This window comes from Rhipicephalus microplus, unplaced genomic scaffold, assembly GCF_043290135.1.
Source record: "Rhipicephalus microplus isolate Deutch F79 unplaced genomic scaffold, USDA_Rmic scaffold_65, whole genome shotgun sequence".
Classification (NCBI taxonomy): Eukaryota; Metazoa; Arthropoda; class Arachnida; order Ixodida; family Ixodidae; genus Rhipicephalus; species Rhipicephalus microplus.
The window spans coordinates 618488-637445 of record NW_027464638.1 but is presented as its reverse complement, the minus strand read 5'-3'; the positions used below and the strand labels follow the sequence as shown (position 1 = coordinate 637445).

Genomic DNA, 18958 nt, shown 5'->3' with positions numbered 1-18958 from the left:
TCCAGATACGTTTGATACAATTATCTCGTATGAATGGGGATGGTGAAAGAGCTATCATAATTTATCGCATGTTATAGGCTTCACCTTGAGAGTGCACCTATAATGAGAGGTCAAATGATGGGACTCGTTGGCTGAACAACAACAACAACAACAACAACAACAACAACAACAACAACAACAACAACAACAACAACAACAACAACAACAACAACAACAACAACAACAACAACAACAACAACAACAACAAGAACAAGAACAAGAACAACAACAACGACGACGACGAAGACGACGACGACGACAACAACAACAACAACAATGATGACGACAACAGCAACAGCCAAATGCTCATTGCGACAACATCCAGCGAGCCACAGAAAGTTGGAGCAGCTTGCAGAAGGTCTTGCGGATCGTCACACCCATGGTGTCGGCTGGATGCTCAGAGCGATCAGAGCGAAAAGCAGAAAAGAGGCGCTCCTATAACGCTTACGAGACTGCCGTCGGCTTTTTCTTGCTTTTTTTTAAACATTGAATCTCCCTTTATTTTCTTGGAAAGAACAACTTAGTTTTACTCTTCGATTTCACGAGACTTGTCCGCTGTTCCTGTTTTGAGAAAAAAACCCAGATGTGACCTTCCGAGTTGATCAGATATGTGACGCACTATACAGAAAGTTTAAAATAATAACTAACGAAAAAACTATCCAGCTGGCAAGCGGTCTTGATGGCTTCTTTTGACTATTTTCCAAGTCCTTTTTTTTTCTTCACGCGTTATATCACATACACTGATTCAGTCACTGCACGTTCTGTTAGGGAAGTTAACGATGTGGTTTGCGTGGATGCATTCAGTATAGATATGTTACCTCACTAGTATTTCGTAATAATGAAATATGAAGACCAATGGCGGCTGGTACCGCGTTTTGATAACGTTGGAACTGGAAACAAAAGTGTAACACGAGGAATGAAATGAAATTAAATTAAAGGCATTAGCCGCAATAACACATCTATAATTTACTGCGAAATAAATGTCATGCACATCCCGCCTCCCCTTGCACACACACTGGAAAAGAAGTCACTCTGAGACATCCCATCATAATTTTGGCCTATGTACGCATCACCGAGCGAGTGTGAAAGGGCACACAGTCACCGAAAAGGAGTAACAAGAGAATGATAACATCGATTCACATCTTTCGAAGCATCTACTTACACGAAATCGTTATGCAGCTGTACTCAACGTGACTGCTGAAAAAAGTGTGGAGCTGTGATTCGCCTGTCCTTCACATATGACCTCAAAGAGCGTGTATTGCGGGAGTTGTTGATAAGACGCCATACATGACGATACTATGCTGGCTATGCTTTACCCTCTCCGTTCTATCTTTCCATAATCCTGACACTCATGCACGTGCACTTCTGTATAAGTGCACGTGCGAAACGTTTTGTGTGCAAAACGCTTTCTCTTTTGAATGAAACATGTCAGCGTTGTCTGCTGTATCTGCATTACACCCTATATGACCGCAGGCACTCATTTGATGCCCATTTTTATTCATTGTTTACAACCACATTAAATACACGAAAACATTATAAAAGAAGGCAGGCAGTCAGGGTCATTTAAATGCGAAGTATTTCTTAGCGAAATTCGGTGACTTTGAGCGTATTTATATAGCTAGCTAGCTAGCTAGCTGCTTTGCTTGCCTGCCTCTAGGTGTTCTCGTGATCACATATTCAGGTTTTCCTAGACCGAAGTTGGCATTGGAAGGTATGGGAGAATTCGGAAATCTTAACGTGACAGTACGTAGAAGCCCGAGCCACAGAAAATGCAGTTCGAGTTTCGGTGGCGTTGTCAATCGGTTAAACGCACAGAATGAGAATCATGGCTCGAGCCACGATCAAACCCAAGCATTCGGTACGGCAGTCAAGTATTCTACCGCGGAGTTCGGACTGTTTCAGAAAGGCAACCCTATGCAAGCGTCATGTCGGAACAATGCCAATTGATTGATTGATATGTGGGGTTTAACGTCCCAAAATCACCATATGATTATGAGAGACGCCGTAGTGGAGGGCTCCGGAAATTTTGACTACCTGGGGTTCTTTAACGTGTGCCCAAATCTGAGCACACGCGCCTACAGCATTTCCGCCTCCATCGAAAATGCAGCCGCTGCAGCCGGGATTTGATCCCGCGACCTGCGGGTCAGCAGCCGAGTACCTTAGCCACTAGACCACCGCGGCGGGGCACAGTGCCAATTGAGGTGTCAGAGTCGGTTTTCCGCTTTTTTCAGCGTAACAGACATTACATATATAAAACTCATCAAGCTATAGTCAAGTTCAGTGCCTCCCATCACAGCGTGTGATATGTACACCTTGTATAGCGGGCACATCGAGGCGATGAAAGTGACTTCTATGAGTTCACGCGAATTCCGACGCCACGTCGAACCATGAGTCAACCTTGACAGGCTAGTGCACTCAGCATGCTGGAAAGCACAAGGTATCCACTCAACTATTCAATTTACACGAAAAACTTGAACCATCTTGTGACGCTTGGCTCAAAGCGAAAAATGTGGCATAAGCGGCACCACTCAGACTGCTTCACATGGTATTGATTTTCTCAATAAAGAAATTTCCCGGCTTTGCAAACTGCTGTCACAACACTTTTCTTTGATCCCTATTCCACCACAGATGGCACTGCAGTTGGAACATTGTTGTACTTTTCCGCTTTGAGCAATACACGCTACCTGTTGACCGTCCGGAACACGGAGCAGAACCGACCTCTTCTTTTCCTGGGTGGCTTCAAGGTGCTTCTAATCCTGTGGGTCATTTACGGCCATTCCTACATAATGGTGCAACTCGAATTCTCAGGTGAGTGAGTACCTTCGGTTATTGATTATACAACAGCTGCTGGCGGGTCAACCTGGCGTACCATACCTCTGCTGGTCACTTGGAAGTGTGGAAGTTTGGGCTTGTTGGTATGAAACGACGATAGTTATAGCGAGAGAACAGAACGACGACAAAGAGTTCTTGTCTCTTTGTCGTCGTTCTGTTCTCGCGCTTTGCTGGTCGTTTCAAAGTGAACTGTATATTAGGAATTCGATATTACCCGTTGAAATAACACGTGCACTTTGCCCTTGCCTTGCACTTCGACCTTCACGTTCACTTTAAATGTTTCTCTCTTTTCTGTTTCTTACTCTTTCTTCTTTCAAGATGATGTGTTCTTACATTGACACTGCAAATAGCGGAAGATATGGGTACTTTTGCTTTTTCCTACCCGGCATTTTGCTTTTGTATCGTTAGCTACACTGGCCTGGCTGAGCCAATTTTTTCCTACACGGCTTTTTGCGTTGTCTTACGATTTTTGCATTTCCAACAAAGCTACAATGACGTCATTATCAGTAGCGTGAACGGAGGTCTGGGCGTTACCAATATAAAACGAGTCTTCTATCGACCTTTCTTTCTTCTCGCTCCCTTCTTCGTTGCTCTTTTGAATTTTTGTGTTTCTCATTGTTTCGTACGCAGACAACCTGTTCAGTATAGGAGAAATCAACATGAAGCTTCTCTCGCAGATAGTCCCCAACGGCTTCCTAAGCGTATCCACGTTCCTGTACCTAAGGTGAGTAGTATGTATCAGATGATAAGAAAAGGTACGGTGGATGAACGTAGACACAAACGAGGTGAAAGGAACAACACTAATGCTGGTGTTTCGGTGTTTTTGTCTGCACACATTGCCTTCTCTCTAGTTGAATTCATAGAGACTTATCTCAATTCTCGGTGTTTGTATACAGAACCGCGAAAACAATTTCGCTGAATGGGAGGGCAACTGCAGAGAAGTTGAAAAGTTGCGGCAATATTTTTGTAGCATCACTTAACATAACCCCGTCTTTTGTTGTCTTACATGGTGCCTTTGGTAAATTCACAATTAACCGAAAAGTTTACTACAACGTTTGCCGCAGTGTACGGCAAGATGGTGCAAATTATTAATGGTTGATAAAACATGATGGTGAAGCCTCTAACGAACGTATTGTTGACTGTACTGTGAATATTGAAGTTATTGGGTGACTTCGCGAAAGTTGTAATTGCGTAAATAAACCTTATAGCCTCATATTGGCGTTCGTCTCAGTTTTTACTGCATGATGATCGGGCTATCACTAATGTAACACACCGCTGCAGTTGTGATCCCACGAAATCTTTTACGTGACCTACACGTTGTCGTTACGACGTTTCTGTAGAAGACGGATTGAGACCCAGCTACCTCCGCGGCTATGACCATACAAAGCCCTTTACGAGAAAGTGATTTCAATCCCAAGTTGGGTGGTGAAACTAACGTAAAATATTAATTAAAACTATAGTTGCATCCATCACAAAAGCAATAACATCATTGAACTTGTAACCAAAGATGACCAATTCTAGGAAACTAAACAACAACCGGGAGATAAGTGTTACACGTAGCGGCCTAATCACGGAACACAGATCAACAAATCCGCCTGTTATATTGCATCTATATCAATTGGTTGTATATTATTCTTATGTATATATATTTTTTACTTTCAGCGGCTTCGCGCTAACGTATTCACTGCTTGTCTTTCGACAAGCTTTATACAAACAGAACCTGCTGATCGTTTTCTTCATTGGTTGCTCCAAGCGTTACCTTAGGTAAGCATTCAGCGATTGCTGGCTAAGCGTCCTCAATAATTAAATTCAACCATGAACTAAATATACAATGATAATATTTCTACAACAGTCCTAATAGACGGACTGATTCAGCTTCTGGCTGACCTGTTGGCACATTCATCCCCACCCGACACCACTGTCCCTTGGAGGAACTAGGAGCATTAATGTACTTGTTATAATAGTAATAAATAAAGAAAGTGATCGTGGAAGCGTAAAGGGGCAGTGACAATTTCGCTATCATGCTATGTTCTACATACGTGAAGTGGGCACTTTATAGTATGAGACTAAATATGGCAGTCCAATCGTTTCAATGTTTCGTTCCCTCTACAGTGCATAATCAGTCTGTAAACTCGTCAGCGATATTAACAATTAGAGTATACACTGCTGTGGGTGGAGACTTTCGTATAGTTCATTAGTTTCGTTGCTTCGAAGAATATGTTGGTCGTCCCTCGCTTGACGTAAAACGCTAACACCACTCCGCCGAGACATCGTATACATTCATACTTGAGCAAAACGTACGAACTCACTCTATTGCTGAAGGGCTCATGGCATGCCATCATAGAGGTCTTCAGCTATTGACTGAAGTGCTCGGGCTCCGATACTTTTCATAGCCGTTTCAGTATTCCTGTCGGTCGATAATATGTCTTCCCCTTTAATTATTCGCCGAATTACTGCCTGCTGGGCTATAGTCGGATAACTTACGGTAATTCTGACCTGTCTACGTTCACCAGGTTGACATTGCCAATAATTGGAGTTATCCTCGGTACATTCTTGCTGCCGCTACTCGTCAATGGCCCGGCTGATCAAGATTTCGTGGCGAGTGAAGTGCAGGGCTGCATTTCAAATTGGTGGACTGTGTTCGTGCATGCGAACAACTTCAACTCGATGAATGACATGGTACGTACACATTACCCTGCTCGACGCGCCCCACTGGGAACGTTTGATATTATTCTTACAGTTCGTTTAGGATGAGTCTAGCACTTTCGTTGAGGGTTTTAGCAAGCGTATTACGCCGATACGTGAACTACTCTTGCAAATGCCTTCTGATGCTTGGTGAAGGTGGTAAACAGATTAACGAATTTAAAAGCCCCACAATTCTAGTTACAATGTAGTAGTGATTATATATAGACAAGAATATGTGCTGTTATCAAGTGCTATATTGTCAGTGCTATTGTAACTAGTGCTATCTTTTTCTAGTGACCAGCAAGTAGCAGTGTAGCCAGACTTTTTTTTGTGTGGGGAGAGGGAGTAGCATTCACAACGTTCGTGCAGCTTGGCAGACTATTCTTGCTGCGTTCGTTGAGCCTTGCATTTCTTGAGTTGTGCTATCTTTCCCCTGCCTCGCACTCGCCCTTACGTGAACTGAGCTATTGTGTTGCGCAGCTTTTTAATAAGAGATTATAAGCACGCGTTGAGTAGAGAACAGCAGCGACGACGTTGGCTGCGGCAACGATGCACAAGCATGTCTTTAAACACAGCGCAGAGAGGCTCCCCCATTCAAGACTCAGGTGATTGATGATCCAGAAATAGTTCATTCGAAGGCAGCAAGTTTCTCCCCTCCTACTCATGGGACAGGACCACGCTGCACACTAGGAATGTTTAATGGGTCGGGGCTTCCAAAAATTATGGAAATCAGGAACATACGCTCTTCTAAAATGCGTGTGAACAAAAAATCTTCTCAAGCGCTTTTTTGTAAATTTTTTACAGTGCCTGCAACATCTGTGGTATGTGAGCGCCGACATGCAGCTTTTCGTTTTTGTGGCACTTCCACTGTCACTTATATTTATCAGGTAAGCTTTCCTCCGAATATTGATAATCACCAAGAGCGGCTTGTTGCGATTGGATGTTCTGCCTTGTTTGAAATTCTAACTTTTAGGACAGGCAGCCAATTATACTGACATTGTTGAATGCACCATACAGCAGTGGTTGTTTTCACGTATAGGAGGTACATATTGCTGTTTTCCCGCTAAGGCAGCTCGGTTTTGCATTTAGGTTGAGGTGCCGTAAAAGAGGTCCACATTATGAAACTTGACCTTCTAATACGCCCTGGCCCATGTAGGCCTTGTATCGCAAGACTTTTCATAACTTTCTATTTTTACGCGTATCGGAATCACGCCACAGACAGCGAACCAATTTTCGTGATGGGGAACCAGAATGGAAAAGGAGCTAGCAAGGGGTTGACTGCCGTTTATAAAACCTCTGAAATTTAAATGGTTCAATAGAAACACAGTAGAATCATGGTAATACAAATATGTTGGATTAAAATAAAATCTCCATATCCCCAAATAATAATATCAGACATAAAGTATTGGCTACGTCGCTCTGCTGACATAACGCAAGTATATGAATTTTATCCTAACAAGACACCGAACAAACCATTTCAATCCACGCGAAGACCCCGTTTGAATGTAATATTACGTGCGCATCTTTAGTGACGTATTTCGCTTTGTTGACAAGCCACAATACCCTAGGGGCATAGGGCGCCCTATTCATGTCTCCGGCACCTGATCGTCGTTCCTGTTTGGTTCGTATATAAACGTGGGTACGCTCCGTGCGGTCTTGCCATAACTAGGGGCGTAACGCTGAGCATGGCACACAGTGAATGAATTTGCTGAGTTGCCCAGTTATTCAAGAAAGGACAGACGAAAAATGCTCACGAAAGATGATATGTGAATGATTTGGAAAAGAAAGAAAACTCGAAGTATTGATTCATGATTGATATGTGGGGTTTAGCGTCCCAAAACCACCATATGATTATGAAAGATGCCGTAGGGGAGGGCTCCGGAAATTTCGACCACCTGGGGTTCTTTAACGTGCACCCAAATCTGAGCACACGGGCCTACAACATTTCCGCCTCCATCGGAAATGCAGCCGCCGCAGCCGGGAATCGAACCCGTGACCTGCGGGTCAGCAGCCGAGTACCTTAGCCACTAGACCACCGCGGCGATTGATTGATTTGTGGGGTTTAACGTCCCAAAACCACCATATGATTATGAGAGACGCCGTAGTGGAGGGCTCCGGAAATTTCGACCACCTGGGGTTCTTTAACGTGCGCCCAAATCTGAGCACACGGGCCTACAACATTTCCGCCTCCATCGGAAATGCAGCCGCCGCAGCCGGGAATCGAACCCGTGACCTGCGGGTCAGCAGCCGAGTACCTTAGCCACTAGACCACCGCGGCGGGGCAGACCACCGCGGTGGGGCAAAATTCTAAGTATGCTAGAATATAATACCATATGGTATTTTACGTGCCATAACCATGACATGATTATGAGACATGCTGTAGCGGAAGGCTGGTGTTCTTTAACGTGCAATTTGTACCATCTGGTGTTCTTTATTGTGCATTGACAGCGCAAAGTAAACGGTCCTTCAGCATAGAGTGTGCTTGAGCGTGGCCTTCAAGAGTATATAGACGCGATAGTCAAATCGGGCCTCGTGCGCATAATGATGCTGCAAAGAAATGAACTTTTGCGTGCGTAACGTTGGCTGCTCCAAGCTATCCTCGAATGACTTCAAATAACCCTGTGGAGTTCCACAACCCCACAATTCTTCCTTTTGCAAATAGGCCAAGAACCCGCTACGCGTCCGTAAGTTGCCTCGCGCACCTGCGCAGCTGTACACTGTGTAATGGGTAGGCAGCTTTAAACCACCCACTCTTTGAGCAAATCGCATGTTTTCACGCACGGGGTGATTTTACATGTCTGCCACGCAACACGACATGTGTTAGTGGCTTAGGACGCCTTGAAAGGCTAGTTGGTTTATTCCATAGAGGATTAAATTGTGCTAATAAAGAAAGGACAGCACAGAAAAGGAACACTTAAACCGGTCGAGTGCAAACTACCAACTGTTTTTATTGACTGTAGAGCGTCGGTTAAAAAGGAAAAGCAAACATAGCTGCGCAGATGGGACATCGAACATCACGTGCTAGCGCACCTTATTAATCAAAAAGGTCACTTCTGCACCGTAGAGCGATATCGAGGCCTCACTTATACAGCTATCACTTTTCATCTTAATGAAGAACGCTTCCAAAACATCACGAGCACACGCGTTTCTGTTATGTCCCAGTATTTTAGTCTGCTGAAATCGTGCTTCACATCCACAGGCTGCGCAGTGGGCAGGCAAATTACCCATTTTTTTTATCACATAGAAGTCAGACATTTGAAAGCACTTGCGAAACTTGCCAGTGCTTGCGTGCCACGCAGAAGACTGGTTCGATTTTCACTCGAAGCAGAATTTTTTTTATTATATATTTGCATATTTCTCAAACTATAGCTTACGGAAAAAGCCGATCTTCCGCTCACAACCAACGAGGCCACTGCCGACACCTAGACCTGTGTTTCTGTGAAACGAGCTCTTTAACGCTATCGTATTAAATACTAGGCCGATCCCAAGCACCGTAGGAATCAGTGATGTGTGGATCATGCATTAATAAGTTGGCAATGTGGACCTTGTAACGGAGCATAACGTGACGATGTGGATGAATGTAGTACTCAAACCACACAGACATATATTTTATGCGCATACACGAGTCTTAAATATGCCAATGCGAGCAATGTATGTTCATAGTTGCGTAAAGACTCCACCACAAACGTGCACACTATGCCAGCACCATCAGTGGTAGACTGAAGAGTCCGTGACGTTGGTTACGTGAAGCGTAATCATTTCCGATGGAGGCGGAAATGTTGTAGGCCCGTGTGCTCAGATTTGGGTGCACGTTAAAGAACCCCAGGTGGTCTAAATTTCCGGAGCCCTCCAATACGGCGTCTCTCATAATCATATAGTGGTTTTGGGACGTTAAACCCCACATATCAATCATTACGCGAAGCGTAATGCTGAAGCGTATGTTAATTTTTTTGCTTTCAGGCAACATTTATTAGGTGAGTCGACGTTAAGTGCTGTATGTTGCGTCTACATCATAGGCTTACCAGGAGCATCCACTACGCCGGCGTCAGCTGGTGATTTCACTGGGTGACTTGGGGTATGACATAACGTCAGAACTCGCGTTAGAGCATAGAAGTCAGTATCATACAGAAACGAAGTGTGCTTTACGGTGTGACGGGGTGAATAACACACGTTACTTTAGTTAGCGTATTTTTCTCTTGGATAGGGCAACGCCTGAATATAGCTTGCTGAATGGTAAGAATACAAATGTACTGTTTACTAGATTTCTATAAAAGTGGAGTTAACATTGGAACCACAATTGACGTTAAAGCAACATGACACTGGTGACACAGGTTAACATATGTAATATTTATTGTTTTGGTATAACATTAGATAGCCAGCACTGCGATCACTGAAGTCGCACCAACCTTACGCCTACATGCTATCTTTTTCTGAAGCACCTTGGTAGGATAGCTCTGTGGTAGAATACCTGACTGCCATGCAGAACCCTTAGGTTCGATTCTTGCCGAGTACCTGATTTCGTAAATGCGGAGCATTTTATAGTCGCACGTATACTCGCCAATCCGGCCTTGGCAGCGGCGTCGGCAACCCGGCTGCGCATGCTCGCGCCTTGCGTCTCGTGCTGCATACTTTCGTCTCATAGCAACTGTCTCTCCCTCCCCTTTCTCGCCACGCAAGGCCGACGCAGGCAGCGTCTGCTAGTAAAAACTGACTACTCGAGCTGCACAACCGTATATGTAGGCACTGAATCACACATCAGCGTCCCACCACTCGTTGAAGGCAACGCTTCTCCTTCATTCAATAACTAAGAATAATAAAGACGAAATAACAATTAGGCGTTCCCAAATCATACCCAATAACGCACCATTCATGCGATACTCCGCTCCCCCCCTCCGCCCCTGTGCGATGCATTTACTCGTGTTCCCCCAGTGGGAAAATGCGGGCGGCTTTTTTATCTTTGCATTCATAGGGTATACATTCCCAATATCAGTTTCGCTTAACGCTGTCACATTTACCTTACTAACGTCTGTTCTCGTCATTACGGGGTGTATATAAACTGTAAATCACCAATGGCGCATACCTGCGTACCGCGGTCTATGTTACACAGGTATGTTTCATACGTGTCTTTATAAAAGGGCGCCTCACCGTGGTGGTCAAGTGGCTAAGGTACTTGGCTGCTGACCCGCAGGTCACGGGATTGAATCCCGGCTGTGGCGGCTGCATTTTTTATGGTAGAGAAAATGCTGTAGGCTCGTGTACTCGGATATGGGTGCACGTTAAAGAACCCAACTGGTCGAAATTACCGGAGCCATCCACTATGGCATCTCTCATAATTATATGATGATTTTGGGACGTTAAGCTCCCCATATCAATCAAACCAGTGAAGGAAAGGGTGTGATGACGTATGCAACAAGATTTCCCCGTTTACTGATGTCATGACCATGCAGTAATATTCCCGAAACTCTGTTACCCAACAATGCCAGTTTTAGTCTGCACCAGGTTCAATAGGTGATCATGGGAGCACCCAGACATATATAGGCGGCTAGATGGATAGAAAGAGAGATAGATACGTAGATAAACACGCTCGAAGTACCTGCACGTCCCCAAGAAATGTTTCACATTTAAAAGTATGGCGAACAGACACAGATCTTCTCTTTTGGCGCAGACACCCAAAGATTGGCCTGGCTTTATCAGCTGTGATAGCCGCTGCTTTCAGCGTGATGACCGTACTTCAGATTTACTACTGGGATGTCGCATACTCCATGAGCGTCGCGACTAACGACCAAAGGTGAGACTAGCACCCCTATTTTATCCCAATTGCGCAGCTCCAGTGCTTCTATAGCATATTGGTTTTTCTCGGGTCGATGAGCTGAAACAACGTTCAGTATTGCTATCACGCAATTCAGCGAGGATTTTGCTTTAGAAACTAGCCCCTTAGGAGTTTCATTATTTGTCTAAAGACATTTCCTTTCCTATAGATATCACTTAGGAATCCCTTTTTTTCCTTTCTTCCGCGTGACCATGTTCTCAATAGTTCGCGTCTTCTTTCTTTCAGAAAAACATACCTTTCTCTAGAGTTAATCTACTACAAGCCTTTTACGCACGTCGGTTCGTACGTGGTGGGCCTCGTGACAGGATACCTTGCTTTGGAATACAGAACCAAACCTATTCACAAGGTAAGAGCTCGCTGCATCACGGAGTTCTGAAACTCACTGTGATATAAAGGAAAAATGGTGTCAAAATGAGTTTTTCAGTCAGGTGACATGACAAAACACCGGTCGAGTGAGATCTTTTTCCATGAAGCATGCAACAAAACGCGAGAGAACTACTACAAAATGTCAACTAAAATAGAGATATTACATTTTTCGGGAATTATGCCCCACTCTAAAGCACACACTGCTGGCATATCCCGTAAGCACACGTGGACTGGTTCTTTTGTTTTGAATGCCAATTTTTAATGGTGTTAAATGGTTACAAACAGGCATGACTGCAGGAATATAGCAAAATTGTAGCAAATAAATGCCTGACGCCACTGCGTATTTTCGCAAGTCAGTTTTCAAATGGTCCCGTATTTAATGCCCAACGTGGCTCAACTTTAAACATTCTTTTTCGTGGACGCAGAGTTTGATTATGAATTCACTTAGACAAATTACTCATTAAGGGTTCTTGCACTTTTCTACCGCTAACGAACCTTGTTGATCATACGAACATTCATATGAAGTTTCTCTGGTTGGGTTATACGCAGCCAGGAGCCAGAGAGCTGAAATGAAAGAAACTATACAGATTAAGCTCAACGATAAATTTTCTTGGCATGCGCACGTTGAATAAATCACTAACAAGGCCAACAGATCTCTCGGATACACACACAGAAATTTTCGCAAAGCTCTCCGTTATTAAAGATCACTATACTCAATGAAACCCTAACGAGACAGCTGCTCGAGTATGATTCTTCTGTTTGGGTATCCGGTCAAAACATTAACAACTATCATTGCATCTGTTAAAAATCGTTCAGCGTGTTTCATAAACTGAGACTGTTCCCACACAGCTAGCGTTTCATTATTAATTTGAACCTTGGAATAACAGATTTGAAATTTTGAAGACAAATGGCTCACCCATGTATTTTTTAAAAATCGTATATGAAAACAATTCACTTAAACCAGAACTCATCTTAAGACCTTCATACATATCATCACGCTTTGGTCATCAGTCTCAAATTTTCATTCCCGTCTGCCGCATTAATGTTCTTTCAGACCCCGTTTTGCCAAACCCGATGCCGAGTGCATACGCCCTTCTCCTCTTTCACGTGCATCAAGGACGTGTCATCATTCAAGAGTGCACCAACTGATTATTTCTTCAGCCTATAATAACTTAGTGTTGTATGAACCGGTACCCTCATTATTTCGTTGGACTTCTATGTTCTATTTTCAGCACTTTTTTGTTGTTTTTGTGTTCTGCATTCCTCTCTGTAACACCTTTATGCGCCCTGAGGGCCAAATAAACGAATACATGTATAAATAAATAAATGTATAAATAAATAAATGAGTATAACCGAAAAAAAAACAACATAAAATGTTCAAGACATCTTGAATTATGTGATCAAACTTCCTGAAACTGCTTAGTAAGATGCGACATAGTGAAGGGCACTCGGTTAACCACCCTATTTTATTTACTGCGCCCACAATAAAACTGCTATCGAGTGATTTTGCATTTCGTCTCCATCACAATGCGTCTGCGAATCGTGCCGTTCAATCTCGTACTCTGCAGCATCGCAACCCCACAGCCTCCAAGCCAGTGTGATTGGGGGGGGTTGTAAAGAAGCCCATTTTAGTTTTTTTTCTTTTTGTTAAAATTAACTTATTTTTGGAGGCAGTAGATTATGCTGCGGCTTCGGTGACACCAGCGAAATCGTATGCGTGGTTGAAGCCGCAGCGAATCAGCGAATGCATCAGGTGGGGCTGTGTACCTTTCTCGGAGACGATAATGGGATGACGCACTTCTTACGTGCCTTGAATAGTGGAGGTAAACACTTTATGCATAAACACCGAGAGTCCAGTTGCACCCAATGCTTCTGTGGGGGAAAAGCGGCTCAATGCATTTCCTTGTTCCATAAAAACATAAAGTTAATTTTCATCTCAGCGTTTTGGTCATCAGTGAGTTTAGTTAGCAGACAGTAAACGCATAAAATCTGCGACCTCTTGATCTATGAAGTTGCGTTTTTTTTTCGCTTGTTGCTTACCATTCCTCGTTCTTCTCCTCGCCACTTTTAGGCGATCCAGGCGGTACAGTGGTTGTTGTCTATTGGGCTTGCGTGCTTCGTGATGTTTGTGACAATGTACTGGAACCAAGGCAATGCCCCAAGCGACGTGGTGAACGCCCTGTACGGCGGCTGCCATAGGCTTCTATGGGCGCTCGCACTTGCTTGGCCATCTTTCGCCTGCGCCACAGGCAGAGGAGGTAAGTTAATAAACTGTTCAGCCAAGTATCAGGTAGAGATAAAGACTCCGGGGAACTAGTGCGGACATTTACAAGGACACAGAAACAAGAAGAGCATGGGCGTCTATATTCTAAATGTTTAGTGTATTTTGGCCAACGTAAATTTACAGACTCATGAGTACCTCAGTACATGTCAGGAACAGAGGTACAGTTAATATGATTACGAATCTTTGAACAAATTCAATGACAGGGTAGAATTTCAAGGTATGTTACATCGAATTAAATACGCATGTCAATAAATACAAACCTGTGGTAATATTCCAAGTAGACAAGCAATAAAAACAGAAGCATACATTGTAAAAATATAGAAGATGGAGATACTAGAAAATAATATGCAGAATTTGTGCACAGTGCCACGTTGAAGAATCGAAACTGTCTAACTTGCATCAGAACTAAAAAAAAACAAAAAAAACATGGCCCCTTATTTGCCGACTACAAACCAGCGGGAAGATGGAGGATAAAACGAAGCCGTAATAATATGCGTATATAATTATTGTCCCTTTGCACGTGTATATGTGATTTATATAAAAGTAAATGGACTGAAAATGCAATGACGTCCACTGTGCTGAGCGTTTCTTTTCAGTCAGGTGGAGTAGACGTTTTTTTTTATCGAAGCCGCTGCTGTGCATTCAACGAAGCAACATCTGGAAGGCTACACGCCATCTCCCTGATGTTGAGTCGTTCGACATTGCTTTCTCCATAACAGCTAAATAAAACGGGCAGCATAGGGCTACGAGAACATTGCTAGTAGACCCATGTACTACTGCATAATCTTACGCGCATCGTATTTCTTTTCGTTTTGTTTTTCGACATTTCCACAGGCATCTTAAACGCTTTCCTCGCATGGAAAGCCCTCAGGCCTCTGTCGCGACTTACTTACTGCATATACCTGGTCCACTTGTGGTTCTTTCTGATTCGCATGGGCAACATGAGAACCAACTTCGAACTGGACGAATACACGCAGGTAAGTTTTTACTGAACACGTCATGCTCCATAGTGCTCAAAAAAAAAAAATCTCAGTAGCATTTCTTCTGGCATAGGTAGACCACATTTTGTAAACTGGCACATGGCGCATGTCCGTTCTTTCAACCAACCCTTATAGGTTTTCGACCAGCATTTACTGTGTTCGGTGTCTCGAATTTTAGTAGCGAAGCAGTTCTTTGACTACCCTGTGTAACGCTGTTCCTCCGTCCACACCGCTTCTCTCACCGCAGGTGTTGGAGCGGTGCCAAGTAGCTCATGCACTCCTAGCAGTGCGTGGTGACGTCTCTCTCCCTCGCCTGCGGCGCGCTTGCCATGTGTCAGCTCTTTCTCGGTTCACCCTCTCACCTCTGGCAACGCTCAAGCCCACTCCTCGCGTGGGCATCATCTCACCCGCGCCACTTTTCTCCATCTGTCTGTGAGAAGCTGTGAGCCGGCGGGTGCGCACGCTAGGCGCACCTCGAGAATCTCGTGGCGCCGACAATGTTGATACCGCGCCACTGCGTGCCGCGCGTTCACGCCAACGGGTGGCACGCCGTTGGGGCAGGCTTCCCACTCGTGTGCGCGTACCTTTCCCAGCTGTCACCGGCATTGCGATGGTTAATGAAGCCAATCGCTTTCGCGAATGGTGACGTCAACACTGACGTGGCGCGAGCCCGGGAAGCCGAACGCAAGCGCCGGCACTGGAAGACCAGCGACACCGACGAGGTGCGAGTCAAGAACACCGATCGCGTTCGAGAATACAGACGGCGCGTGGGTAACACCGACGAACGCGAGCCAAGAAATCTGAGCCCCTCCGTGTCATTGCGTTTCAAACAAACGTTAACTCGAGTAAACGCTACACCGAGTTTCGCTTCAAACCGTTCTTCCAGCACGCACGTCGACATCTCTTTCAACCGGGTCAACACCGGGCGCGCCGCTGCTGCTTCGCATCCCATCAGTGTTCCCTTCGGGGAGAGGGTTCATACTTTCGTGTACTTGCCGAACGCACTCTGTGTTAGATAAACCATAGAAGATCGCACACCCAAAGCGTGACAAAAAAGGAGATACTGCGTCCTCCCTATTCCATCCATTGTATGTTTCACAAGCTTGTACATATGAAATCTGTACATATAGAATTTAGGATTATGAAGATGCGTCACATCATCATATTTGTAAATCATAGGCCACGTTTTCGTTCCGTCATTTAGCGCTCTTGCAAGACTTTATAAGTTCCAAGAAGCTTATTAACCCTTTTTCTCGTCAAATTGTGTTTAGCAATGAGATTATTACTTTCTTGTAAAAGATGGACACATTTTGCAATAATAGCGACCACTACAGTCTCTGTTGTGAGAGGGCCTTTTCTTCCAGTTTTGTCTGTTAAATAAAAAATGTGGACCTAAATATTCTCCATGTTCCACATGTAAGCTCCGAAATAAAATAAGAAAAAGATATTGTTTACGGAGTTATGCAAAACCGCAATCTAATTGTCATTACGCCTTGAAGTCCTCACAATTTTACTTCAGGAAAAATTAGGGTGCCATAAGCCATTTGTCCCTCTTCTATATATGAAAATGTATAGATTTTATAGCGGATGGAGTTTTTTTCTACAATTATTGACACGGTAGAAGATGAAAACATCAGAGTAAGAAACTTGTGATATATTCAGTTATTTTGGTGAAATAGACGGAAGTTATCATCCACTTCAGCGTAAACCATGATCCCCGAAGAAAACATGGGACTATATACTATGAACGTGGGTTCAGATAACAATAGTTTTCTTGAGATACTGCAACATGTATTACTAGAAAGTAATTGCATATAACCGTTTCTTTTCTTTTTTTTTCCAGCTAATGATGTCTCTTGGAATATTCTGCTACAGCATATTTTTCGGCTACGTGCTGCATTTGTGTTGTGAAGCACCAGCCTACCATCTTCAAAGGATTTTGTTCGACAAGTCCATTAGCTCGAAAGCGTCGCAAAGAAAGGGCGATGACCCCTCTACTACGGAAGTCGACATTGAGAAAGGCGGCTCCGAGAGCAGCAACTACAGTGGCAATTTAGAGAAGAAAAGCGCCATTGATAACCCAGGATTTGTAACAGACGCTGAGAAGTCACATCTGTAGTTTTTGCCGTTGTTGGCACTCAGGGCATTAGTGGCATTTGGCATGTAAGCGTATACCTTTCTATGAGCGTATAAGTGGTGTGTGTCGTATGTTGTAATTGCGGTGAGCTAGCTGCGACTGTTGAGTTCCGCATGAGGATCATATTGTGTTAAGCTACCGATTGTTGACGTGCTTAAGAGGGCAGTCATTGGTTTCGTAACTATTCTCCTGCAATCTTCGCCATCGTTTGATACATACGTGTCTTGAGCCGTTGGTTGTACCGTGATTTGTGTCATGGTCGTGAAGCAGCTCCGAGTATATTTATAGTTTTTTATTTATGTACAGCCACTTGTAGTTCAGCGTAAAGAAATCGACACTGCAGTAAAATCAGGTTCTCTTCTCGGTGTAGAAGAAACCACTTCTCCCCACTCGGCGCCCGAGGCGCACCACCCTCGGTGGTGTAGCAAATTGGGAGAAGAAACGTACACCGCTATCCCAATAGCGGCTATTGGCCTGCTGGTCGCTTGACGATGAAGCAGAAGCAACGCTGAAGAAGTTCTAGATGGCTGAGAAAAACTTGTATTTACAGATTTTACAAAACAATGGACATCAATGTTACAAAAAAAAAAGAAAAGAAAAACAACTTGGAAATGAACCGACTTCTGTAGGGCGACCCTACGGGGATCGGCGGAGCCGATGGCGCTGAACTGAGCTTGCGGTGTTAGGCACCATCGGCTCCGCCGATCCCCGTAGGGTCGGTCTACTGAAGTCGGTTCATTTCGAAGTTGTTTTTCTTTTTTCTTTTTTTTGTAACATTGATGTCCATTGTTTTGTAAAATCTGTAAATACAAGTTTTTCTCAGCCATCTTGAACTTCTTCAGCGTTGCTTCTGCTTCATCGTCAAGCGACCAGCAGGCCAATAGCTGCTATTGGGATAGCGGTGTACGTTTCTTCTCCCAATTTGCTACACCACCGCGGGTGGTGCGCCTCGGGCGCCGAGTGGGGAGAAGTGGTTTCTTCTACACCGAGAAGAGAACCTGATTTTACTGGCGCAGCCGACAGGATTGGCTTGCTGTGGACGGAGTTGGAAGAAGGAAGAAGCTGGCTGGGAGAAAAAACGAAGTACAGATGAAGACGCCAATCGGCACCAGACCAACGGACAGACACTGCAGCAAGTAGCTGCGGCAGCTGGAAGCTGCAGATAGCCTCGTGTTCCCGGAAGACACCGAGGAAGTGACTGGGTCAAAACAGTCCTCGAACGAGTTCTCGACACTCAAAAGGCGCGTCCACGACGAGGTGGGGCATCGACCAGCAAGCCAACAGCCGCTATTGGGATAGCGGTGTACGTTTCTCCTCCCACTTTGCTACACCACCACGGGTGGTGCGCCTCGGGCGCCGAGTGGGGAGAAGTGGTTTCTTCTACATCATGGTGAAGAGAACCTGATTTTACTACTGCTGTAAAGTATTTTCTAAGAAAACGACGTAGAGCGAATGTTAAGCACTACTTAATAGGTGTTGCTGCAGTTGCAGGCCATCAATGGACAAGTGGCACTAGTAACCACACAATGTTCAGCATCTCGTATAATGCTCAACATTTCATATCATCTTACGTTTGCATCGCATCATCGTAATCTTAAATCTAAAGCCACGTGTTCTCGTTCTGGTCCCATAATTTAGTGTTCCTTCAATACCTCATAAATACCGAGAAGAATAATTTCAACCATTTAGCTTGTCAAATTGTGTTTGGCAATGACATTATTGCTTTGTTGTAATACGGCAACACATTTTGTAGCGATCACTATGGTCGCTGCTGTGAGAGTGCCTTTCCTGAAATGCTTCTATTA

General features: G+C 44.3%; 1 protein-coding gene across 2 annotated transcripts in view; it reads left to right on the top strand.

Moving 5' to 3' along the window:
- The window catches only part of LOC119162144 (nose resistant to fluoxetine protein 6-like), a 35319-nt gene extending 17809 nt beyond the window's left edge, over positions 1-17510 (top strand). For both annotated transcript variants that reach the window (XM_037414614.2, XM_075885053.1), the window contains exons 6-15: positions 2668-2847; positions 3502-3595; positions 4534-4635; positions 5385-5550; positions 6361-6443; positions 11222-11344; positions 11612-11732; positions 13824-14010; positions 14871-15013; positions 16860-17510. In XM_037414614.2, coding sequence (XP_037270511.2) covers positions 2668-2847; positions 3502-3595; positions 4534-4635; positions 5385-5550; positions 6361-6443; positions 11222-11344; positions 11612-11732; positions 13824-14010; positions 14871-15013; positions 16860-17135 — 1475 coding nt within the window. In that variant the 3' untranslated portion in view covers positions 17136-17510. The remainder of the gene's footprint in view (positions 1-2667; positions 2848-3501; positions 3596-4533; positions 4636-5384; positions 5551-6360; positions 6444-11221; positions 11345-11611; positions 11733-13823; positions 14011-14870; positions 15014-16859) is intronic.
- The last annotated feature ends 1448 nt before the right edge of the window (positions 17511-18958 follow it).